The sequence below is a fragment of the Phyllostomus hastatus genome, unplaced genomic scaffold (genome assembly GCF_019186645.2).
Source record: "Phyllostomus hastatus isolate PE091 unplaced genomic scaffold, TTU_PhHast_1.1 phas_scaffold_46, whole genome shotgun sequence".
Lineage (NCBI taxonomy): Eukaryota > Metazoa > Chordata > Mammalia > Chiroptera > Phyllostomidae > Phyllostomus > Phyllostomus hastatus.
This window is the reverse complement of record NW_025334032.1, coordinates 45764700-45790608: the sequence shown is the minus strand read 5'-3', so window position 1 is coordinate 45790608 and position 25909 is coordinate 45764700. Positions and strand designations below refer to the sequence as shown.

The window sequence follows — 25909 nt, the reverse complement described above, 5'->3', positions numbered from 1 at the left end:
TGCAGACCGGCCCTGTCATCCGCGCAGAGGCCGCGCGGGTCAGCCTGGAGCTCGGGCGTGGCCGCTGCCGCCGCTGACCGTGGGTCAGGATTAGAACCCAGCGGAACCTCTGCTGGTCAGCAGCGCCGTGCGAGCGGGGCGCCCGGGCGTTAACGCGTTACGTGCTGACACGTCCCGGATGGCGGAGCCGGTCGGGGTCCTGCCTGCAGTGACTGGTGGCAGGGAACAAAGGAGGAGGCAAGCTGGCCGGGAGACTGGTCAGCCTCGGGAGCCAGGGGCCGCCCCGGCCGCCCGCCCTGTGGACCACGGTGAGAGGTGCGGCCGGAGCCCGCTGGACATGCGGTTAATTTATTTGGGAGTTCCTCCCGACAGGCTGTCCGCCCGCGGCGCGGCTCACGGCGGCCGGTGGGAGCTCTCACCTTCCTTCAAGGTCGTTTGCAGAAGGCAGGCGCGGCCACGGTCAAGTCGTCACCTTGCCTGTCAAGGCTTCGGCTTCGCTGTGGGTCAAAGTGCGAAAAGCAGAGGGCCCCCGGCGTTTCCAGGGTCAAAGGGGGCGTGGCGACGGGTCGAGTTCTCCGACTGCGCGGCGTCCACCGCACCCCTGGGACCCTGTTCCTGTTCATCGTCACACCTTTCCACTGTCCCGGCCACAGCCACACGAGGAACCGGCGCGTCCTGCCCTGCCTGCCCCTGGGTTCTCCTTGTCATCCCCCTGCACACTTCACACTCACAGGCCGTCACACACCCTCACACCCACAGTCACACACTGACACCCTCACCCACAGTCACACACACTCTCACCCTCGCACTCGCAGCCTCTGCTAAGTCCCCAGCGCCGTGTCACTAGTGACAAGGTGGCCGGTCCGTGTAGTGGTTTCCGTCTGCTTGTTTCTGTTTGCAGACGTGTTCTGGGCGTGGTGCGTGTGCGGTCTGGGTCTCGGGGACTTGTTGTCACAGCAGGTGGGGTCCGAGAACGAGCGTGGCTCAGGCTGTGAGGGGACGGCGAGGTGGAGTCAGGGCTGGTGCGTTGCTGGGGTCGGCGCTCCCTGAGGGTGCGGGCTGGTTTCTGAGGTCGTCACGGTAGCGGGGCCGACCCAGTGGCCGTGGGCTGACCTGGATGGTCACGTGGCCTTTGCCACTGGGGGGTCCTCCCACCCGAGGGTCTCGGCCCAGGGCCCCACCGGTGGGGACAACAGGCCGGGCTGCCTGCCCTGGACGGTCTCAGGGCTGCTGCTCCCCGGGCAGCTGGCTCTGGTGTGACCCCCGAGTGCTGTCCACCTGCCCCAAAGGTGTGCGGGGGCCAGGGGAGCAAGGAGGAAGCTCGGCCGTGACCGTCCGGGGCAGAGTAAACATTTAGAGTGGGGAGGAATGGACTCCACCTCGTCGCTGGGCAGAGGGTCCCCGGGGCTGGGTCCTCGCCGGCCGGGGCGGGTGACCCCGGCGGGACCTCGCCGCCCTGGTCTCTGCCGTGACCCTCCTCCTCTGCAGCCGGCTCCACGGTTCAGCTACGCGGGTGGCATTGCTCCAGACCAGAGGAAGGGAGGCGGGTGGCAGGGCCTCAGCTGTGCGGCACTTGGTGAAAAGCGCGAGGCATGAATATTCATCCACTTCCAAATCATTTAAGTAATTAGTCTAAGTGAGCGCTGGCTGGGCGCGGTGAGCGGAATCTGAAACCAGCCGCTGGGCTCGCGGGCTCCCGGCAGCCCCTGCCCGTTCACTCATCCGCGCCGTTCCGGGAGGGGGTCAGCGCCGGGGCCGGGGCGCGGGGTGTCCGCACACCCCGGGGGTTGCGGTGTCTCTGTGGGCACACAGAGCTGCTGGCTCTTGTGAGGAGCCGTTCGCAGCCTCTCGCTGCTGAACCCGGGAGCCCGGGAGGAGGAAACAAACACCTATCTGCATTTTAACGACTGGCTCTGGGCGAGAGCCGAGAGCTGGTGCTGGTGCAGATGGGTAATTAGCGTCTGTGACGGCTGCCAAGCAGCGAGCTGAGGAACGCGGTTCGTGGGGTGCCAGGGACCTCGGATCCAGCCGCCGTGGGTCCCTGTGAACGGTGCGGCCCGCTGGCCGGCGAACTCGAATTGTTAGCTGTGTGCACAGTGCAGAGCGCGGTTTGCAAACGCAGAGTGTCTGCACTTTGCACGTGGCACGGTTCCCGCAGTTTGGACGGCTGCTTCGCCAGGCGCATTGTTTAATGCGACATTGTTACATTTGTCACGTCTTTCTCCCTATTCAGAGTACACAGACAGCTCGGCTCTGGGTTTTGAAAGAGGCAGAGGGAGGCGGGGGAGACGGAGCTGATCAGACTCACTCCCCGAAGGCGAAGGCACAGAGAGAGCCTGGCTGGCGGAGTCTCGCTGGACCAGCTCCAGGAAAGAAAAACGTGTGAAACTCACTAAGAACAATCCCATTTGTTCAAACAACTTGCTACTGTAACGTAATAGCAGGCCTGTGTGGAGTTGTGCCATTTTCCCCGCTGCTTCCTGTTACTCCTAGGTTCCTGGCAGTAACTGGATACTTTGTGGCAGCAAGACAGCTTGTCCTTTTATCTCGCCAGGGCAATCACCGCTGAAGGTCTCGCTGATGGAACCCAGTGGTTTCATGTGGGAAAACAACGTACGAGGCTGTGATCCGCATGGAGCCGTGCGGACAGGCCCGCAGTGCCCCTGCTGTGCCCCTGCTGTGTGCCGCGGCCTTGGGGCAGACTGGAGTCGGGCGGGGCCACCGGCCTGGGTTCCCGGGTTCATGTGCCTGCTGACCTGTCTGCGGTCTGATCGACCCTCCTGGCCGGTTCTCTGGTGTGGGGCGGGGGGGGGGGGGCGTGGTGGATGATGACCTCTGGCAGGGTGAGGAGAACTTATTTTCAATCCACGACAATGTAAGGAGAATGTCTCAGATCTGCCTTATTTAAGCAAATTAAAAGTAAGAAATAAAAGCACCCATTAAGATGCACATTTGGCACAAAGGGATATATTAGGGTGGATTTTAGCAGGAAAGATTTCCCCGTGAAAGAGGCCTGAGGACTTGAGCTTCCGACACGGCAGGCCATTTGTGGAGACACGGGTCTGGGCCGGGCTCCTTGGAAAATGTTCCTCGTGGAAATCCCAGTGCAAGAGTCCAAGGCAGAATTAAAAATAACACTTTACGGGAAGAGATTTCCTTTCTAAATGTGCTTCAGTTTCTTAACTGGGGTCGTTCGGAAACACCAGCCGTGCGCCCGCTCTGGGCGTCCTGGACGGAGGCTGGCGTTTTACTGCGAATGGCAACAAGGGCTCTCCGGGGAGGAAGCGGAGATGTTTCTCCTGCGTTTCGTAACATTGTGTTCTTGATTTTTAAATACAAACGCGGAAGGCTCTCCCCACGGATGTCTCCAAACAATGGGAAATTTCCACACTCCCTGTGCGGTGTCGTGAGTGTGAGCCATCCTGAGCTCGGGAGGCCTCTGTCCTCGGCTGGGAGACTCGGCAAGGTTGCTTTTGGGGAACCGAGCGGCTGTGGCTCAGAAACAAGCCTCCCCCCCCGCCGCCCCCGCCTTCCGGCTCTGCCCCTGGAGACTTGGGGAGGGGGTCACCTTTTCCAATACAGCAGATTTCCCCTCGTTTTGAGATGGCACCTTTCTAATTGTACGCTTTGGATGAAAATCGTCTTTTCTGGCCGCTGTCTGGGTGGTTAGTGGGCTGTCACAGGCATTTATGAAGGAAGATGAGTTCTCCCCGGGAACTGAGGAACTCGGCTGACTTTGAGAGGAAGCAGAAATCCACTCCAGCCAGCCGTCCTGTGGACCTCACAGTGGCCAGCGTCATCATTGTGGGCGTGAGAAACCGCCTTCTGGGGTGGGAGTGGGAGCGCACTGGGGTGGGGCTCGGGTCCAGAGGGGGGCTGGGCCCGGGGGCAGATGCGGCCCCACGCCCACGGCAAGCCCCTCAGACTGCTGCGTGCCCGTGTCGGAGGGTGCTGGCCCTCGGGTCTCACGCGGCTTCCGCGGGAGGAGGAAGAGAGGGACGCTGTCTTCACCGCCGTGCTCCCGTGCCGTGCGCCCTCTGCACCTCCCGGCCGGGCCCTCTCCACGCAGGCGCATGGAGCTGAGCACCTGGCGCGTGGGCCGACCCCGCAAAGAGGTGCGTCTGTCCCCTGCACGCGGCCTCAGAGGTGGGGCCGCTCCCACTGGCAGGGCAGAGCAGGGTGCAGCCGGGAACGGGGCGCACATCGCCCCCCCCCCCCACTGAGACGCAGCCAGAGTTACGCGGGGTGGTGGGAAACGCACACGCGAACCCCAGTTTGCAGACCTCTGTTTCCCGAGACTGTCCGACAGCGGAGGTTCAGACGTTCGTCTGGCACCAGAGCCGTTGTGCCTCATTGACTTGCTCACGGAATAAATACATATTTTCCCGGTCACCAAGGAATTTCAGCGCCAGCGCCGAGTGTCAGGCGTGGTGAAATCCCGCCTGTTTCCTTGTAGCTCGGTGGGGGCTGCCGGCTGCCTGTGGGGGCCTGTGTGGGAGATGGGCGAGACGGAGGAGCTGTCGCCGAACGCCAGGCCGGGCCGGCCGGCCACGGGTCCCCCTGGTGACCCAGGGGGGCTCCTTCGGACGTGGGGGAAAGGGGCGAGCAGAGAAGTTGGGCGTGAGGAGGGTGCCTGGCGTTTGTCTTCGCAGTCCCCACTGTGGAAGCAAGAACTTTCCTTTTTCTCTAAGATTTTATTTGTCTATTTTTAGAGCCAGGAAGGGGGAGAGAAGGAGAGGGGTAGAAACGTCAATGTGTGATTGCCTCTCGCAAGCCCCCTACTGGGGACCTGGCTGCAACCCAGGCCTGTGCCCTGACTGGGAATCGAACCAGCAACTCTTTGGTGTGGAGAGGAGTCAGACATCCCCAGCCCGGGGGCGGGAGCTCCCAGCCCAGCCAGAGTGCCCGGGCCCCCCAGAGGACATGTGGGGAGGGCCGCCCCGTCACGGCTCTCACAGCGCAGGCGGCGGGACCCCAGGGCCGCAGCGCCGGCCTGTCTGGACCGCCCGGCCGGGGTCCCCTCCGTGAGCGTGGGCGGCAGGGCAGGCAGCGCTCGTCTCCCTGAGTGACGGGCGGGCGGGCGGGTGACGGCGAGAGGCGTCCTGGCGGAAGCGTCCCGTTACTAATGGTGATTGTCGCCCACGTGCCTCTACCCCGGTGGGTCCGTCTCCTCGGCGAGTCACGGGTAACAAATGGTCGCGGCCTCTGCGGCGTTTTTCTGTCGGAACATCCTTGGCAGGAAGGTCTTCCCGCTGCACCGCCGGGCCCTCCCCAGCCGCGGCCCCCCGGCCCGAGCCGGCGGGAGGCGCAGAGACAGACTCCGCGTGGCTGGGCTGGGAGTGGCCGGGGCGCCGCGGGCAGACCGCGGTCTGGGGTCCCAGAACCAGCGCAGACGCGGAGCTGCTCTCCCGACAGCAGCGGGCGGCCGGCTGACCGGTGTCCGTGTCCTCACGGCCTTGGCACAGCTCCTCGTCCTTCAGACGCCACAAACGGCTTCCGGCGCGGCTCTCGGCAGGTTCTCCCGGAGGCCGAGCCTCCCGCCCCCCACCCCAGGCTCTCGGGGCTGCAGCCAGGGTGGGGGCGGCCCGGCCGGCCAAGCCCTCGTCCACCTCTGCGAGTGGCCACGGCCCCAGGTGCCCGGGACTGAAGGACCCACAAGGATCAGTGCAGGGAAACGGAAATCACGGTCCGAGGAACAAAAAGAAAAAGGGGACCCACAAACGTGGGCGTGGCAGGGTCCGGGGAACGTGGGCACCAGGTGGACGCGGCCGGCGGCCGGCCCCAAGCAGAGGTGACTGACGACCGGGGAAGGAGCAGAACGACTGTTTGGAGGAGTAATGGCGAAGTCCTCCAGAAATACTAAGAAAAGCACAAGTCCACACATGCAAGATTTATGCCCCCCAAGGAGGAGACACAGAGAGGCCCCCCGTGGGCACATCATAACCGAGCCCCTGATGGAAGCAGGATCCGTCTCAGAAAGCGCGAGAGACCGAGAGACGCGGCTCGTCGCCTGCAGAGCACTTCCCGCCGGAAACCGCGGGGGCGGCAGGGGGAGGGGCCGTGTGCCAAACGCCCGGAGAAAACAGTCGCGGGAGAACTCTGTGCCCGCTGAACCCGTCCTTCAAATACGAAGGGGAAATTAAGACATTCTCGCAGAACAAGAAAACGGAGGGAGTTGGATGCTAGACTTGCTCTAAAATGTTTTTTTTAAAAGCTAAAGGAAGCTGTCCAGATGACAGGAAGCAGGGTGGGCAGTAATGCGAAGCTGTCGTGGAGGAGATATCCCAGCAAGTGGAAGTGCACGGCGGTGAGAGCTAGCGTTGCTTATTCGTGGTGTCGGGAAACAAGCCGGGCGTCCGGACGGACCAGCAGAGGAAACGCCAGGTCCACGGAGCCCACGCACCTGCAGCGCCCCGCCCAGCGAGGGGCTCCGGGGACCATTCTGCATCCAGGCGTTTGAAGGGGTCCAGGTGCACTGTGGTCAGACCACCAGGTGAGATCACACGGCATCTCTGAGGAGTGCGGTTGTGGTTGGATTTTTTTTGCCCTGCAAACCCCCAGGTTGAAGGCCGACCCCCAGGCCTTCCGACAGGGCCCTCGGAAAGGGACCGCATGTGGAGAGGTCGCTGCGGATGTAGCTGGGGATGAGGTCCCCCGGGATCAGGGTGGCCCGGACCCTACAGGACCGGGGTCCCCAGGAACAGGGGAAACGGGGACCCACACAGGGAGAGCAGCCGTGCGGGTGAGGCAGGCACGCGGGCTGGGCTGCAGCGGCTGCCGCCCGAGGCTGGGATGGGGCTGGGACAGCAGCCCCCGCACGGCCCCCCGCCCTGGAGCCGGAGCCGACCCGCTGACCCCCGCTCCCAGAGTCCGGGAGAGCGGATGGCTCCTTCCTCCTGGGCCAGCCTCCCGGGCGGGGTGTTTGTCCCGGCGACTCCCAGCAAACTGACGCAAGGGTTTCAAGAAATCTTTTTTTTTACAATTACTTGAAGCGTCTTAAAATCGTAATCAGTTTCATTGTTTTAACAGATTTCTTTATTTCTGGTCCGTGAACAGCAGCGAGATTTTCCTAATCGCTTTATTCGACGTGACTAAACCCAGGGTGCTGAGCTCGACTCCTGCCTGGGCTGACACATGAATGAATGAGCTCATCACACGGACGCCAGCCGGGGCGGCAGCCGGGGCAGCGCCTGGTGGGGGGCTGGCAGCCCACGTGGCTGCCTGGTCGAACTCGGCCGTCGAGAAAGGCAATGTTTCTCAAGATCCGTAATTCATGATTCAGCGATTGTACACACAGGCACAAAGAGTCTCGGAGTCTCCGGGTTTCGTCAACTGCGGAGGACACCGTTTGCTCAATCGGGGCGGCTCAAAATACGTTCGCTTTGATCAGACACAAACCATGCGGCCCTCTCGCCCGTTTCTTCCGGCATCGCGTGCTGAGTGGCTACCATGTTGTTCGTAAAACGATTAAGGAGCTACGACAACGTGGCCGATTAAACCCGACACGAGACTGCGGTGCGTCTCGGGTAGCGGGTGTGGTGTCAGGTTCCGCTCGGCGAGGTCTTCGTCTGCGGCCCCGTCTCACCCGCACGTGTCCGTCACGCGCGGCGACCGCCCGTCAGGCCGCGCAGCTGGCCGCAGGAGACACGGCCCGTGGGGCCCCGCGCCGGCTCCCCTGACTTCTGACCTGGCTCGGAGTCACCCACCCACATGCACACGCGTTTTGGGCACCAGGACCGAGGGGAGCGGCCCTGCGGGAGTCTTCCTCGTTTCCTGCGCAGCCGTCAGTCTCCCCGCCGCCCCAGCCCGCCCCCGGGTCTCGGCGTCTCGCTCTCTGGCAACACATCTTCCCCGGACGCGAAATGGATTGTGTCTTTTACCGCTCGTGAGGGTCGGCGGGTCCCCGCGGGTTTCGGGATGGAGCCAAAGCTGAGCATCGATTTTTCTTCCCTGTGAGGTGGGAATCGATGTGGCTTCCCCTCTGCGGTTTCTCGGAGATTTAGGGGGAGCATCTGGGGCGTGCCTGTTTGCTGGTTTGGCAGAGGGGGTGGGGGAGGGGAGGGGAGGGCAGGGCTGGCGGTGGGCCCGGCGGCTGCTGGCACCGAGGGGCGGGCTCAGGCCGGCTCGCTGGCTCTCGCCGGCCCTGAGTGACCCGGGAACCTCCTGGCCACGGCCTGGTCTTCAGCCCTGGCCCGGGGCTCTCTGCTGCTGTCGTGAGCCACACAGGTGTGAGCTCACCTGCCCGGGATCAGCACCGCCCTCCCCTCCGCAGTCTGGGGCAGTGGGGTGGCTCCAGTTCAGGTCAGACACTCGTGCAAGAGCAGGTGACAGGGCCGGGGGGAGGGGGCAGGACCCACATTCGGACGGAGGAACCCAGGAAGTGCCTCGTCCCCGCGGACGAGGAGGCAGGAGACGGTTTCGGAGACGCCCCGACGACGCGGACCCTGTGTCTCCGAGAGGACACGGTCTGCCGGCTCCGTCTCCTGCTGCAGGTGAACCTGCTCTGTGCTCCCACCCGTGGTCTGGACCCGCGATGACAGAAACCCCGATTCCGCCCGGCTGTTAAAACCGAGAGAGATTGGGAGAAGTGCTTCAGAACCCAAACTGGAGCAGCGGTTTCACCCCAGGTCACAGATAAGAGCGCCTCCCCTCCTTGAGAGCTGCTTCTGGTGTTACCTGCATTTTCAAACGGCAGCGCTCCTGTTTTAAGCATTTTTATGTGATAAGCTGCCTCAATTCTTGTCAGAAGATGTACAGGTCATAAACTGCCAAGTAATCTGGTTAAAAAACGCACGGTTTTCCTCAGCAATGAAGTGCAGGAAAGCACCACACTTCGCGTACTGGACTCTGCAGTCTCCGTGGTCTGAGCAGTAACTCCTCGGGCACAGGAGTCCCGGGGGGTGGGGCGGGGTCTCCATCTCCCCATCACACCGAGAGCCCCCCCACCCCTGGTCAGGGTGGGCCCAGGCTGCTGAATCACGGAAGCTGCAAATGCAAGTCATTTGTGGGGGACGGGGTGGGGGGGGGTCGGCACAAGGATGCCTCTGGGGGATCCCCGTGGCTGTGAGTTAAGGCCCCGTGTTTGCGGCTCCTGGTCGCTGCAGCTCCTGGCAGCCAGCTGTGCGGGAAGAAAGCCCCCCCCCCCCGGGTGACCGAGGACTCGACTCGCTGAGACGGGAAGGAACGGGTCGGGCCCCAGTGCTGCAGCGCGTTGTCCTTGGGAAACAGCACCAGCTGTGCCCTCCCGGCCGGCCCGGTGCGCCTGGCGCGCTCGGCTGTGCTGCGTGCCCACGGCACGTGTGCCCAGGGCTGGCCTCCCCGTCCGGGCGCCCTGTGTGCTCGGCGGGTCCCCGGGTCCCCCGGTGGGGTGTCTGGGGTCACACCGGGGGGGAGCGGTGTTCTCCAGCAGGAACCGCCAGCAGGCGGCCCCGTCTCTGCGGAACGGACGGTGAGAGGGCGGCTGGAGGGGGGCCGGTGTGGCCCTGCGCTCCGGCGAGGTCGGCGCCGGACGCTCCGCCCCAGGGACCCGACCGCGAGCAGCACCCCCTCCCCCCCCGCCGCCCACTGCCACGGGCGGGCCCTGCCCTGCGAGAGCGCGCTGCCGTCCCGGCTGCATTGACCATTGGAACTTGGATGTTGAAACCAGCGAGGCGGCCGCGGCGAGACCTGCCGCCTCAGGCCCGGGGGAGGCGGCGAGCCCCCAGCGCGCGGACGGACGCCGGCCTGGCAGGCAGAATCCGTGCGCCGGTGAGATGGGCTGCTCCGCGCACGCCCGTCTCGCGCTCAAGAGAAACCCATTTGCCCGCGTCCCCGGGCACGTTCCTCGGGGCAGGCGGCATTTGTGGGCGTTCTGTCCCCCCCAGCAGCTGTAACGCACGTAACCTTCAGTCTCATGCAAACAGGAGAGAAACGTGGCTTCCGCACGAACCAGGTTCCTTTATGGGACAGTGATTTCTCTGCGTGTGGAGTCGGCTGGTGGTTGAGGGGCAGGAAGAATCGGCTTGGGCCGCGCTCCTGGCTCTGGTGACACAGGGACGCCGCCCAGGACTCCGCCTGCAGAGGGGGTGTCCCGCTGCACACGAGGGGGGGGACCCCAGGCCCCGGGATCCCGCAGCCCCCGCCGGGCACAGGCGCCGCCCCGGTGGGCAGAGGAGGTCGTGCGGGGTGACGGTCCTCGCCCTGCGCTGTCCCTGCTCCCTCCGAGCCCTGCCCCCTGCCCAGGGCCAGTCTGCTGGACACCCGGCTCCCATCCCCGAGGTGGCCCGCCCCCAGGGGCACGGCGTCCCCGCGCCACCAGGTTCCCGTCAGAGGGCGAGTGTGTGCCCTGGGTGGCCACGCAGAAAGTCAGGAGAGACCCGCAGAGTATGAGCAGACCCCGGCTCCCTGCGGCTCCCACCCCACCTGCCGCCCACCCCAGGGACCCTGGCCCGCCCACTTGGACACTCAGGGCCGTGAAGTGCTCGTCTGACGCCGGCTGCCTGTCCGTGCGCAGCAGAGGTGACCGGTCCGCAGCGGCGTCCCCCTGGGGGCTAGAGCGTCCGGGGGGAGGGCTCACTGCTCTCCGGCTGGGCCACCAACGGGACCTTGAGCTCGGCCGGCCAGCCGTTCCCGAGTCCCTCCTTCCCACACGGCGTCTCAGCAGAGGCCGCGGTCTGCTCGCGGGCCCCTGCGGGCCCATCCTCGGCGTCCGTCCACCCGTCCAGGCTCAGCCCTGCCCCGGGCTCCTCTCCGTGACCGGGGGCGGGGGGCTCGGGGGTGGGAACTCACGGCAGGTTCCCGGGGGCGCGGGCGGGCCCTGTCCCAGCCTCGCCTGACCCTGGCGATGACCCCAGAGCCGCTGCTGCTCCCTGCCTCAGGCAGGTCTTAGCCCACGGCCCCTCGCAGCGCACCTGGGGGGCCTGTGGGGGGGGGGCCTGGCTCCACAGCGACGCTGCGGATGGCGGCCGCCGGCGTGCAGAGAGCTGAGTGAGACGCAGGCTTGCGTCTCCGAGAGCTCGGGAAGGGGCTCACCCTGAGAGCGGACCGTCGAAGACCCGAGCACCCCAAGTCTTCGCTGTGCGTCTGCATCTCCTCCCGCCCAGCCAGCCGGCTGTCCCCTTGGGGAGCAGCAGAGCATCGCAGAGCACATGGGCCCTGTGGGCGGGGGGCGGGGGGCACCTCCAACGCCGGGGCCCAGCCCGAGGCCACGTGGTGGAAGCGAGTCTTCCCCGCAGCTCGTGGCGGGGCTGCGGGGTCGTCCGGGCTGCGCGGCGGCTGGGTTGCTGGGTTGCTGGGTGGACGAGTCGCACCCATCTCGTGCACCGGCCCAGGAAACTCCTCCAGCCCGAGGACGTGTTGGCAGCTCCGTCGAAATCACTATGGCAACGGACCCACTGGTGGGGAGTGTTTGTGTCCACGAACACGGACCGGTGAGGCCCCCAGAGGTGCCGCGAACCGGGCTGGAGCCGGGAGTGAGAGTGGATGAGCACCCCCACTTCCGAGCTGGGGCTACTACGCATCTCGGGGTGACGGTGACCCGGGTGGGGTGTCGGCAGGAGCCGACTGATTTTACCAAAGTCTGCCAGCACCTGTGCATCTGCTGTGCGGGTCCCCACTGGCACAGTGGTCTGGGGTGGCTCGTGTTCTCCGGGTCCGTGGGGACGCCGAGCCCTCAGGCGCCGAGGGAGGAACTCCACCCTGAGAGCACCGGCCAGGCCCCTCTGTGAGCGTCGCTGCAGAGGGAAGGACACAGCATGGCCGGGGCCCCCTGCCACCCCCCCGGGGCCAGCAGCTTCTAGGCATCCCTGGGAGCAGCACCTGTTCGGGAGTCTGTCCCGGGGGCGGGGGTGGGGGGCCGGCCGCTCTGAGCAGAGCGTCGGGTGGTCTCTGCCGCCAGAGGACCGGCCGGATCCCTCAGCAGGCAGGCCGCATTCCCCTCGGGGGGTTCCCCTCCGGGAGACGGGGGCCTCCTCGGAGCCACCCCGAGGACGTCACGGGAACCTCCCAGCAAACCGCCGGTCTCTGGCGACAGGGCCGCTGAGAGGTGACCAGACAGGCTGCAGGACAAACCAGGCCAGACACCCAAGGACCCCGTGAGAGGTGGCATCACGCTCAGGCTGCAGGCGTCCCGCACCCTGGGGTCCGTCTCCCCTTCCCTCAGAGGCCGGTCGGGACACTGTCCTCCCGGCGGTCGTGGGGCCACTGAAATCGCCCCCGGCGAGTTAAAGGGAAGGCCACCTCGGCAGCGAGCCTCCTGACCGGGCCGTCGTCAGGGTGATCCGAGTCCCCCGTCCCGTGTGGCGAGCGGCCGAACTGCATAGGTGCCCGCGCGTGTGGCTGTCGTGCAAGTTGCTGTGTGCCCGGAAGGAGAGACGCAGAAACGCAGCGGGCTGCTCTGGGACGGTCCCTCCAAACCGAATGTGGAGTCTGGTGACGTCGTGCGAAACGCCTCCTGGGGTCTCTCGAAAGGAGGGGGGATCACGGAGCCTGTGCCGGGGGCCCGCGTCGGCCTGGGGTGACACCATCTCCAGGCCAAGAGGGAGTGAGTGCCCCCAGAGCCAGGGCCGTGTGGCCAGCGCGGCCGTGAGGGTCGCAGCCCGGCCGCGACCAGGAGCAGGCGGCCACAGCGCTCCTCTGAGCACCAGGTGCCTGGGACAAAGACCACTCGCAGCGGCACCTCACGCACCCCCAAACTGGGAAGCGTCAGGCACAATCATAGGGGAAAAAACTCTCTCAATAGACAGTTCCCTTTGATTTCGGTCTCCATGGAAACTGGATACTCAGAGGGTGAGATATTCTCGTCTTTGGAGTTCTGCACGTCTTGGAGTTTGGACGCGCACAGACAGAGCCAGACGCAGCGCCCGCCTGCGAGACCCGCGGGAGGGGTCTCTCGCCCGGCGCCGACGCAGGTCCAAACCTCAGCGCCAGGTGGCGCTGTGGACGGGCGGGGTCAAAGGTGAAAGCGAGGACCGATGAAGCCACAGAAACTTCATAAAAAGAGACAATTCTAGCACGTCCTGGCCCGGAGTTGGGGGGGGGGAGAGAGAGAGAGTGTGTGTGTGTGTGTGTGTGTGTGCGCGCGCGTGCGCCCCAGCCTCTGGTCCGGAGTCCACGGAGGTGCGGCCGGGGCACGTCTGTCTGCGCCTGGCCACCAGGCCCTGCCCCGGCCCCTGTCCTCACACCCCAGGCTCTGCCTGGCGCCCGGCCTGTCTGAGCAGATGGCCGTTTTGGGTCCTGCTGGGACCGATTTCAGTGACCTGGCTGCTGCTGGGCCCGGGGAGCAGAGGGCTGGTTGCAGCAGCCTGTGCCAGGCCCAGACACGCAGGTGACAGAGGTGCCGCAGGTGAAGGCCCAGCGATGTCTTCACAGGGCGCCAAGGGGTCCTCCTCCGCGAGACCAGGCTCAGGGGGCGGGGCTGAACGCTGGGGGCGGGGCTGAATGCTGGGGGCGGGGCTCAGCACGAGGGATGAGCAAGCGTGTGGGAGGAATGCCCCGATGCCCTGGTGCCAGTCTCCCTTGGGTTGGGGGACAGAGGCTGGGGCTCTCCCTCTCAGATCCTCCGAGACAGAGACGCTCGCTGCACCTCCACCCTCTGCCCGGGGCCACTGCTGGGCACAGTGCCTCCTTTGGCCCCACGCCTGGTCCCCCAGGGCCTCCTGTGAGCCACCCGATCCCCCTGGGACACAGAGACCGGTCCTTCTGTATTAAATGTCACTTCAGGGAAGCACGTCCTGACTTTGACCCTGACCCTAAGCTAACCGCGGGCCGAGTCGGTGTGCAAACCACACCGTGCTGTCCTTCGGGGACTCCCCCTGCTGGTCCGCTCTGTTCCGCACAGGCCCTGGCGGGCGGGTGCGGGTCTGTCTCCTTCCCCTCCCACCCTGCGTGGCCCGAGGTCGGTCAGTGCAGGGGCTGAGACGTCCAGTCGGGACTCCGTGTCCCGCTCGCCCCGTCCCCAGCTGGTGCACTGGGGGGACTTGCTGGGCGGACGGTCACCCTGGGCTCACCCGAGGTCTCTCCGGCGGAGCCTGCTGTTGGCTGACGTGCTGTTTTCGCGGGACACAGTCCCCTCTGCCGCCCACCTGCGTTTCGTGCGGCAGCGAGCCGTCGGCCTCGGGAAGCACCGCGTTCCTGACAGAGCTGTCGATCCGCCGGCCTCTGCAGGTGGGAAGTGTCCCGGTCTGCCGGTGAAACGCCGTTGCAGGGCAGGGCACCACCCGGCCCGGAGGATGGGTCTTCTCAGCGTGGATGGCAATGCGGCCTCCTCGAGCTGCCAGCTCGGTGTTCACAGGCAGCCACACGGCTGTTCCCACGGGGCTCTGCCTCTGTCCGGTTGCTGGGGACTAAGGGGCTCTTAGGGTGGTTACAGTGTGGCTCTGAAGTGGCCAGCTTGCAAAGGAAAGCTGGTTTGTAAAAGTTACTACCGGAAGCATCACCTGTTCACAGCAGGCTGTGCTTCTTAATTTAAAAAAAAAAAAAGTGCCATCAAAGAAACACAAGCTGCATTCATTAAAGAAAAATAGTGGAAGGTTGTCGATGGCTGTCTGGAAGGCTTCTGCGTTTATTAATTGCCAGATCGTGCCTCCGTAATGGAGCTGAGCAGTCTGCGCATTAGAGAACCGCTTTCAAGGGGATCTCTGCGGAGAGCCGATGGGTCCGGCGTCTGCGGTCGGACCCGAGGAGCCAGCTGACACGCAGCAGGTGCCCGGCACGGGGCGGCACCCGGCCTCCCACCTCTGAGAGCCCCGGGCGCAGTCCTCCCCCGCAAGGCCACCGGTCAGACATCACGTCAATGGGGTCTTTGCTCTCCCAGCCTCAGGCGTGACGTTTTTCTGCAGGTTTGAGCAGATTAAATATGTTAGAGGGGCATTTCTGTGTGTTTGCCTTCGCTCCTCATTCTTTTGCGTAGTTACACTTTCCCAGCGTCGCCGGAGTTGTAGTCTCACTGCATAAAAACGGCCCTTGGTGGGCAAACACAGAAATAGTCTTGGGGAGACGCCAGGGTTGGGTGTCGTCTCCGCTGTTCTTGTTCCAAAGAGGAGCTGGGACTCCTCGTGGCGGGGGGGGACAGTGCGGGGGGGCAGGAAGACCACCGAGAAGCAGAAGTGTGAGGGGAAGCGCGCCAGCCTGTCTGTCTGTAGCCTGCCACCAGAAACATAGGCGTGCTCCCGTAACGAGCGGCTCAGATCCACTTGGAACGCCACGGGGACGGGCTGGTGAAACCAGAGCCAAACTCCAGCTCTGGGAGGACAGAAGGCTCCTTGCAAACATGGTTCCATCCGGCTTCCTCTTGAAGACGCCGCATCTGATCTTTGCCGGAAACGGCATCCTCCTGGCAGCTGCTCGCTCTCCGTTCTCGGTCGCCTGCGGTATTTCCCTTCCCCGTGGCACACAGCGTAGCTTCCTGGGGGGAGAGCCGGGCAGCGAGGCCCACACCCCTCACTCCCCCAACCCCGGTGCATCCTGAGCGGTCCTTCCCGCTCCCAAGTCCATCGTGGCGACAGTGAGGAGGCACTGGTGGCGGCAGGGGTGGCAGTAGGGGCGGCAGTAGGGGTGGCAGTAGCCTTCTCACCGGTGGTGCAGGGCAGTGGTAACTGACCCCTGCCGGGGTGGTGGGGGCGGGGGACCGGCTCTCTCGTCCTCCCAAGTCCCGAGTCTGCTCCTGCTGCGTTTGGAGACACACAGCGTTTCTGTGTTTTCAGTAACTTGGTCGTTTGGCGTAGGTTGATGTGCTGTTTCCCTGCAGTCGGGATAAATACGGTACTTCCTGTGTTACTGGGATTTTTGTGGAGTTGCTCTAACACAGCTTCCCTTTTGTTACATTGAGTCTGATGAGCAGACCAGTATCTCAGTGTTTTCGACCTTCATAAATGCCAGTTTCCTGCCACTCCCTCCGTGTATTGAGATGAGAGTGTTAGCGGGCCTGTGGATAGTGGCTAACAAAGCCCCAGAAATCTCTGCTAGACGGAGTGAGTGGGTGTGTGACTTTCTATCAGCCCGTTAGGGACCTCTGACTCTCGGGCCGCATGCACCTGAGCTCACAGCTGCTGCCCTGGGAAGGCGGAGTCTTTGCTGAGGCTGGGAGGCGGCGGTGGTGTGGGCCGAGGGGACATGAGATGTGTCCAGCACCCAGAGGTGCACAGAACACCCATGGGGAGGGCGCTGGGGGCAACTCCGGGTCAAGTGGGGCGGGCCTGCCCCGTTTTCTAGAGCTCTCGACCCTGTGCGGTGCGGTGTGTTCAGGGTCCCAGCCATCCCAGCACCTGTGCTGGGCGAGAGCAGCCACCCGCGGTGCAGACAGCGGTCGCACGAGGGCGCACGAGGGCGCCGAGTTCTTCCCAGCGTCTGACGTTCTAGGTGCCGCGGGGTTGTCGCTTGTCACCTGTGTCTTGTTCCCGTCTGAAGTCACGATCTTCATTACCCACAATTAATACTGCAGCGGAGGAATCCTAGGAAGATGTTCCGCTCAAGTAGGCTTGTTTATCACCGCCAGGGAAACTTCCAACGAGCTGGGACTCATTTCTTCCTCCAATTAATTAGCCACAGCGCCAAGCACGTGCTGTTTGTAAAGTTGACTGATGGCCTCGACACAGGAAATAGGAGCGCCCGTCACCGCCCGTACGTGCCTGGCACGCAGCGCCTCTCCGGGCATTTCAGGCTCCGTGGTTCCTCCGCGGGAGCAGGGGGCGCTGCGACCAGTGTGCGTCCGCCAGGGGGACCTAATAATCACTTTCACGTTCTGGTATCGGTGGGGTGACTCGGATAGCAACTGCCCCAGGGGCAAGAACACGCACCATTGTGACACCTTACCTGGAACAGTGCCTAAGTTCAGGGTGTCTGCCCCCCCCCATCCTTTTTCCTTCGAACCAGGAACCAGCATGGGCTGAAAGATTCCGTGTTAATTCTAAGTTATTTTATGTTTACGACCACTTAAGCACACCATGCCAATCACCCCCATCCAAGTGGCTTACAATTGAACTATGTCTCATTTCTGTCTAGCTGTAAAATAATCAAAAAGCATTAATAGTTTTGATTTTTTAAATTGCTTAAAGTCATTCAAACATTTGCTAGGACTTTTTCATCTTATCTCACAAATCAGTGCATGGTTGTTATTGCCAGTTTCACACCAACACGAGCCCCCAGTGTGGGGTGCAGTACAGAGAAAAACTGCATGCAGTGCAAACAGCTCAGTGCTGACACACCTCCCCTGTGAGACCCCCGTCCAGCTGGGCAGCTCCAGCCAAGGAAATTCAGACCTCACTGCAAACAGAACGTGACCCCCCAGCCCACCCCACCCGCGAGCTGGTTTATATGGACAGAAGTCTCCGCCCATGGTTGCTGATTGGTCTATTCTCATGTAAATGAGGACTCCAAGTCCTTGCAGTTGGGTTGTCCAAAAGGCCCTGTTCTAATTGGCCAGAATGGAGCCACTCTGATTGGGCAAAGCTGTGCAGCTACGATTGGATGGGGAAAGCCTCAGTCCTATTGGTTGAAGTATGATTCTCAGAGCTCCTATATAAGGGCTGCTCAGCAGAGCGACACAGTGCAGATGGGCAGTTCAGGGCAGGCTGCTCCCCAAGGTGTAGTTTGTGCGAGAGGTACCTGGGCAAAGATGGCTGCTAGGCTCTGTTTCTGTTTTGTTCTGTTTCAATTTGAGCCCAGTTAACCACCAGGACCGGCAGTTTTAAGCCATTTTGGCTGCAGCCCATTGTAAGAAATGCTTTTTACCTGGAACGCGAACACAAGCACACACAACACACACAGGTGCAGCCACACCTGTGTGCTTAAACAGGGAGAGCGTCACCATCACAACAGTACTCAACCCTGGAGACAGGTTCTGATCTTTCCTCTCGTGACCTGTCCTGGCTGCCCTGTCCCGTCCCCTCCTGTCCCATTACGTCCTGACCTACTCTGTGCTGTTCTTTCAGAAGTAACTCTGGGCACAGACCGCAGGATTGAACAGTAACAGGTCACCAGGCACAGTTGTGAGGTGTGCTCTGGGCAGTGCCTTGGGGACCAAGCCTGTGTCCGAGGCAGGCAGTCGGGGGAAGTCTTTCCTGCAGCACTGGCACCCCGTTATGCCGATGAGATCACGCCTGCATCTGAACAAAGTCCCGATCACCTCATTCATGCCGTGAGTTTGGTCGGAACTTGTGTCGGTGGGTGGAGCCAGTCAGCCCTGCTCCCTCGGGGGCCTGTGATTTCTTCTTTTCCTTCTTGGCAGCCTTTCCAGCCCCCCAGCTGTGACTTAGCCCTCGGTGTGGTCTCTGATCTTGCGGCAGCAGTCGGGCAAGGCTGCCTGCCAGCCCTCCTTCCTCATCCTCACCCGGTCTGTGTCAGTGGTGCTTCACGGTGGGTGGGATCTTTGAAGGAGGAGGCAGGTTTCGGCTGTCATTCCCGTGCCTCTGTGGAGAGGTGACACAGAGCGGTCGCTGTCTCCATCCGTGTCCCTAGCTTACGCAGCAGCGCCGATTGCGGTGGCCCTGGGTCCATCAGAGGACAGCGTGGTCCCCAGCAGCGTGGTCTGGAGGAGCCCTTTCATTTGTTGCTGGATGTTGGGGAGGAGGGATGAGGGGCAGGATTAATCACCCCCACTCTGCCCTGTCACCACCCACCCTGGCCCTTCACAGCAGCACTGACCGTCCCCAGTGCCCGATGCCCCGGGGGGTCACTGGGCAGGAACCGGAAGTCAAGGAGATGTTCGTTAACAGGATTCGCTGTCACCAACTATTGGGTGATGTTTCTAGAGTTTGGTCTGTAGGTCTTTTTCTCTTGCTAACCACATGGGAAAATCCAATTTTCAGGTTCCTTTATTTTTCTCTCTAGAAAATCTCAGCAGTGCCTTTTCTTCAATAAGAAGAAAACTGTTTTCCGGGGTCCCTCTGCCAGAGTTGGACCGAGCGGAAGGGAGAGCTGGCCGGTGCTCCTGCAGAGCAAGGAAATCCTGGGGCCCAGAGCCGCCTTCCCGTGGGGCTGTCCCCACCCTGCTGGGCCACAAAGGGGGCACAAACACCCAACAGCAAGGCCCCCCACTGTGTGAAACCGAGGCCCAGGGCAATGCTCACTAACTACGTCAGGGGTAAAGATGCTCCGGGGAAGCCCCGCCCACCTGCGTGTGGCTGGAACGCAGAACGCCGCTGCTGGGCATCAGTGACCCTGCGAGGAGGCGCCCAGACGGTCCCCCGAGCCCCCCTGCGGCCCCGGCTCCAGGCGCCTGCGCGAGGAAGACAGCCCAGGCCCAGTGCCGCCCTCCAGCAGGTCCCGGGCCGGCCGTGTCACAGACTGAACCTGCTCCTGGGATGCTCCTGCTGTCCTTTCCTGCCTCGGGCGGGGCCCCGGGGACCTGTGGGGTCCCTCCCGTGTGCCCTCTGACTCTCTAGGGCCTCGCTCAGGCGCAGCGGGCGTGTTTCCGGCTGAGTCAGGCTGAGTCCTGCTGAGACCCGCTGGGGCTCGTGCTCACACTCGCTGGAGCTCCTCCCCCAGGAACGCAGTGGTGGTCTCACCACAGGGACACCCGAGACATCCGTCTTCCCCTTGGGGACTTCCCTGAGTCAGACCCAAGCTGTGACGCGCATGTCCTGGCCCAGCGTGTAGCCCGTGTTCCCGAGAGCAGCTGTGCGTTGTCACCCTCGGGCAAAGGGAAGCGGCGTGGGGGGCCTGGGTCACTCGGGGGAGGCGGCAACCTCAGCCCCCCACCCCCAGGGGCTGCTCCCCGGTCTCTGGGGCCCTGAGAGGACTTGCCGTGGAGGGAGGCGTCATCCCAAGGGGTTCTGAGGGTGGTTGCCTTGGCGACGGAAGGCCCCTCTCTGGGAGGCAGTCTGCTCAGCACCCTCCCCGACCAGGAGGGGACGGCGGGGTCTGGGAGGCGCAATGGCCTCAGAGTCAGGGCACCTGTCCCTGCTCTCCCTCTGCAGGTGACACCTCAGAGGTGTCTGACCGGGTGAGGTGGCCTTCCCGTTAGAGGGCTGTCACTCATGGGCCCTGCCTGTCAGAACCCCACGTTGTGCCACCAGCGTGCCGTTCGCCCGGCACTTGTGCGGCTGCTGACCTCATGGCCCATGTATGATGGGAAAACTGGGACGTCCCAGCTCGAGCGTCGGGCTTTGCGCCCCAGGGTGGCAGGGTGACCCAGACCAGCCGTCTGGGTGGACTGAGACAATATCGGGGCCACTGGGCTGGCGCAGCGGCAGCACAGCCATTTCCCAGCCCGGCTTCAGACCCAGGACCGCGTGACTCCTCACAGCAAGGAGACTGGACTCCCAGGGCCTGGAAAAGGGACGGTGACCCGGTGCTGCTGGAACCTGTCCCCGCGAGCGAGCTCGGGGTGCACCGGGGTCACGGGGCAGCTGACGCCGGTGGCGGCGGGACTTGCTGGGGAGCAACAGTGAGCCAGGCTTACCTGTTGTCTGTGACAAATGTTTAAATAGCACGTCTGTCGACACCCACCGTGGCCGTCGTGAGTCACGGCGAGGCCCGGGGACGCGGATCAGAACTCGTTGTCACGGCAGAACGGGACAGGCCGTGGGTGTGCAGGGGTCCGGGGTCCCGGACGACCAACCACAGGTCACACGGGAGGCGGCGGTCCTGTGGGGGGTGAGGGGGCGGGCCAGGCGACAGAGACCCACCAAGAGCAGGAAATGAAGACCGCGTGCGGAATAAAGGGTTTAAGAGCGTTTACAGTTGGCACTGAGCATGCGTGTGCGTCTGGGGTGAACATACCCCGAGCACCTGTCTGGGAAGCAGGTGGAAAAGGGGGCGGGGACGCCCCTGCTGCTGTGCACTCGAAGCCGATGATCCTGAGAGCACCGGCCCCCCTCCCCGCCCCGCCTGCCCCCCATCCCTGGGTGGTGGGCGGCCATGGCTCCTGCTTTTAGCCAGAGGACAGAGGGGACCGGGGGCTTTAGTCAGGGGCTTCTGTTCACTCCGCAGGGGGCGGGACTGGGGAATCTCAGCCTTGGGGGGGACACAGCAGGTCCCGCACGGAGCCGGGCTTCCTGCGTGCGGGAACCGTCCTTGTAACCGAATCTCAGATAAACTGCGGAAATTGCGTGGGACACAACACACCGGAAGTCATCCTCTGTGCCCCTGAGTGGCAGGTCTGATGGTGTGCGGCGTGTTAGCAGCAGCCTTGCGGGGCTTCGAGGGTGGCCAGTGTGAGAGCCGTCGTCGGTCAGAGACAGGACCGGGCTGGTTTCCGTGCCGGGAGATCTGGCCGCTGAGGTGTGGCCGGAGCGCAGCTGTGGCAGTGGCACCCCCTAGCATGAAGCCAGGTGTGTCTGAGCTTTGCAAAGAGCCCGTCCCTCCGCCTTAAAAATAGCGCTTCCGGTTGGAACACGATGGGTGCATCTTCAGCGAAATCAGTGCAAAACCTTATTAAATGCAGATGGCATGGCGACAGAGTGAACGCTGCCCTCATTTGGAATTTAGATTCAAAACATCTTATGTAAAATATAATTAATGTCACTTCTGAAGTGAAGCCTGTTCAAGTTTAACAGCAGACAGACACAGTTTCGTCGTGAAGCTCTCAGATATTTAAATCAGAAACAGCCTGCTTTTCGCTCCAGCGTTTTCGTCTTTTCTGAGTCCAGAGAGATCTGACATTGTGTGTGCGTGGCTCTCAGCCGGAACTGGAGTCCCTTGGACGGTGGTTTTGTGACTCGTTGGAACGCGCATTCGTCGACGGTTCGCGAGACGGGGTCCCCGAAGCCTGGACCAGGCGATGGGGGGCGACCCACCGGCCGCAGCCCGCGTGAGCGAACGCCACGCCCGCCCCCTGCGGCGTCGCGGCCACCTGCCCCGAGAGCCCTCTGCCTCCCCCGTTGGAGCGGAGCCACCTCATCAGCGGCTCTGAGTTTCCCTCTCTGACTGACTCCGGTGACATTTCAGTGTCAGTGAAAATTCTGCAGACTTAGGGGCAGCTTCTGCGGAGGCTGGAGCGGCGTTCCAAAACGGAATCAGGCGCGTTTCTGTAGCCGTCAAAGGAGGGCCATCAGCAGCCCTCGCCAGGGCGGCGGAGGCACAGCTGCGGCCTGGGTGGGGCGGAAGCGAGGCGCGGGCTAATCAGAGCCTTTGTCCCCGCGGAGCCGAACGAGCCCTTAATTGGAGCCGCCTCGGATGCTGTCATCAGGGGGGCGCTGCCATGCGGGCTGGCGCGTGCCTTCTGTGGGAGGGAACTTTGAGAGCAGGGGAAGGGTCTGGAGGCCGGGCGAGCGGTCGGAGCGCCCGGGCTTTCAGAACCCGGGTCCACCGCGAGTCCCTTGTGCAGGTCCCGCAAGGGCCTGCTGTCCACCCTCCCCGCTGCCCCCCCCCCCGCAGGGACCCCACTGGCTCCTTGGCCCGTGCCCTTGGTGTCCACGAGGGGCAGTTGCCTGCCGCAGTGACACCGGGGGGCACATTTTCACAGGTAAAAGCTGCCACTTGACGCCACCCTCCACTGCTGCCTCTGTCCTTCAGGCAGGTCATCGAGGGGAACCGAGCGTCCTCACCCAGACAGGAGGCAATGCCGGGGGGAGGGGCTGGGGAGGAGGGCCTGGGGAGGAGACCCCTCAGCACAGGGGGTGAGGCTACCCCGGGGCCGACAGGCCATCCACAGAGCTCTGTTCCGACACCGACCAAGTCAGAGAAGGCGGGTGCGGGGCAGAGTGAAGGTGGGACGCCCTGGCCCGACTGGCCCCTGCATGGCAGCCGCGGTGCAGTGCCCTCGGGAGAGGCGGGGGGTCTGCCTGGGGCTCCTGCACCAGACGCAGCTCTGCGCAGGGTGTCTCTCGGGTTTGGGCGTCCGGGGCAAGGCATGGCGAAGAGGTGCTGTGTGACTCGGGCCACAGCGGACACACACTAACCAGTGACTTTGTTTCTCTCTTTGCAGAGGAAGAGGGCGGGGACCTGGTCCAGCCGGGCATCAGCTTCCCGGGGCCGGCGGAGGAGGACCTAGGTAGGGCTCCGGGACCAGCCCCGGTCATGCATGGTGGTCGTCGCAGGCTCTGGGGCGCGGCCTCTGCCCGGCTGCAACCGTGACCCCTTCTGCCCACACGTCCCAGCATGTATGTATGTGCCTGACTGCAGAGTGTCCCAGGGAGACTGAGTGTGACGTCCCAAAGCACGGCAGTTCATAGGCATCGCGGCATTCTGGGGGGGAACATGGTTCCCCCCGGTCACCGTGGGTTCACTTTCAAGGCGGACGATGACCTTCCTGCCGGTCAGGAAGGCAGGTCCCTCGCCTCACCGACACAGGTCTGCCAGTGTGACGCCACTCCCTCCTGTCTCCTTCGAGCCTGAGCCTTGCTCCGCGTGAACCCCGGGGCGTGAAAGCCCTTTCTTTGCCTTGTTGCCAGTGGCTCGGCCCCTTGACGTCGAAGAGCTGACTTCTCTGGGCAAACCCCAGACCCAGCGGGCGCTGTGGGGTGGAGGCCGACTCCCCGGGGCCCTGTCTCCCAGGGAGCCCCCGTCTCCCAGGGAGCCCCAGCCCTGCCGTGCTGTGTGTGTCTGGCGCTGGAGAAAGCCGCTCGGACATTGTGGGTTTTCACCGCACAGACACAGGAAAGCTGGGGCCGTAGTGGGCCCTTGTCCTCTGACCTGGAGTCGTGTCTGCATGGAAAGGCGAGAATCTGTTAGAAAATCAGGTGTTGAGTGAACTCAACCTCAGACGGAAAGTGAGAAAAGTCACTGTGCGGTGGCCCTGGGCTCTGTGTGCCCACCTGGCACCTGTGCCATGGACGGCCTCGGCCATCGGACACTCGGGGCTGCATCGCACAGGTTGACTCCTGTTCACATTTGAGTCTTTTCGCCCATCCATCTGTTGCCCGTGGGATTGACTTAAAAGAATAATATTGAAAATTGAAGGAGTCCACTTGTGTGAAGCTGTGATTCCTTTTAAAGAAAATGAGAAACCAAAAAAGTTCGCTTTTCCGTTTGAAATGAGGACAACAGGAACAATTTTAGAGGAAGGACGGTGTATGGTCCAGTCAGACAGGAATTCGCGAGTATTTCCTGGAGGTCGATTTCTGGAAGTCTCGGGAAACGGGGGCCGCAGGGCTGGGGAGTGACACTGTTCGTTCACGGCGCCCTTAGCGGAGCCGACCCCCCTCCCCCACCCCCTCCCCCTTCACCTCGGAGTCCTGCCCTGGACGCGGCAGGCGGACTGACCGCCCCGCCACAGAAACGGGTGGGAAGGTGAGATGCCAGTTGTTCGAGGGACCGTTCAGAAAGGGGGACTCCATCTCGACAACCTCGGGTTAAAAGCTTATGTCCACACAGACCAATGAAAGCCAGCCTTCAAGCTACTGCATGCGGGTCCTGGGATTTTTGGTTTGAATCCTGGAACGCACGCCCTTGCCCTCCCTCTGGCTGTCGGCCTCTAACGGGCGCGCAGTCGCCGACCTTGCTGGCTGCCGGAGGAACCAGCTCCAGGGCCTGCCCCCCGGCGGCGGGGCTCCGGCCTCGGACACGGAGGTGGCGGCTGGGGCTCCCTCCAGCCTCTGCGCTCGCAGGCTTGCCCCTCGCCCGTGCCCTGGCCTGGGCGGCGTTTACACAGTCGAGTCCTCGCCATCCGGAGGCTGGGAACAAGGCCGAGGCCAAGGTCAGGTTCCGCGAGGCCCCCTCCCGGCTCCTGGAGGCGGCTCTGGCTGTGTCCCCACGGAGGCGGGCAAGGGGCTCGTGGGAGGGGATCGAGGTATTTCCGGGTGTATTTGTAGACACACAGACACGCGCACACGCAGACGGGAACAGCCGCCTGTGAAGTCTCGCTCTCTCCTTCAAAGCCGTCCCCTTGAAGTGACACTTTAGCTACGACAGTGAGGGAGGCTGACGACACCTAAGACGCGTGAGTGACGGTCGTCACACCGGAGGGGTCTCGGGCGGAAACAGGCCGGGGCCGGGGGAGTGAGGAAGGCGGGGGCATGTTTAATAATAGTGCAGTTCGCTTAACCCACCTTCTCATCCAGGAAGATACGTCATGCATTTCATTGTATTAACTTTTCCCACATGTAAACCGTTTCTATTTTTCCACGGCAGGTGACACGCGTTATTGTGTTCGTGTCAGGGGTGCATGCCAGAGACGAGACGTCACGTGACTTTCTGCCGCTCTGACACAAAAGAACAGACTGATAGTTTATATTTACACGACGCAGATTTCGAAACTGCAGGCTGCAGCTCAATGGGCTGTGAATTCACGTTACTGAGTCACTACCAGAAATTTTTTTAATAAAAAACAACACGGGACAGGAATGTGTGGACTTTACAGAATAGAAAACATCGAAGTACATCCCACGTGAGAATGGGTGCTGTGTGTGCGTGTGTGTCCACACGTGAGCGTGTGTTAGGCTCCCGTGTAGAGTGCTCGCCGTGCTGTGTGACCCGCAGACTCAGGACGCGGCAGGCACGGAGGCCGGACTGGGCAGGTGGCCCCCACGGGGCCTGGACGACGGGGATGAGGCCGGGCGTGCGTGGGCCCTGCCTGCCTGGGCCCACCCAGCTTGATTCCCACGAGCCTCGGATGCCTGGTTCATTAAAGGAAGCGGGTGGGGGGTGGGGGTGATGAGGCTGGTTCCCACCGCCCCGGCCAGGGGGCTCGGGTGGTTGGAACGTCACCCCGTGCAGCAGAAGGCGGTGGGTTCGATTCCTGGTCAGGTACGTGCAGGAGGCGGCCGATGGGTGTTTCTCTCTCACACCCATGTTTCCCTCTTCCTCTCCCTTCCTTCTTCTCTGAAACCAATAACCGTATTTACTGATGTGTGTGCGTGAGAGAGCGTGTGTGAGCGTGTGTGCATGTGTGTGGAATTAGCAGTATGTGTGACACAGCATGAGACAAATCATAAGCGTTCACAATGAATCGAAGGGACACAAGGGGTGTCCCTGGACCCGGGGTGGCGGGGCAGGGAGGTGGGAGGGAGCCGAGGGGGGAACCTGCGGGGTTGGCTGAGAGGGAAGTGGGTGG

The 25909-nt window shown here is 63.1% G+C and overlaps 1 protein-coding gene across 4 annotated transcripts in view; it reads left to right on the top strand.

Moving 5' to 3' along the window:
* The window catches only part of DLGAP2 (DLG associated protein 2), a 175937-nt gene that overhangs the window by 99343 nt on the left and 50685 nt on the right, over positions 1–25909 (top strand). For all 4 annotated transcript variants that reach the window (XM_045821433.1, XM_045821431.1, XM_045821432.1 and 1 more), the window contains one exon: positions 22844–22909. In XM_045821433.1, the coding sequence (XP_045677389.1) occupies positions 22844–22909 (66 nt within the window). The remainder of the gene's footprint in view (positions 1–22843; positions 22910–25909) is intronic.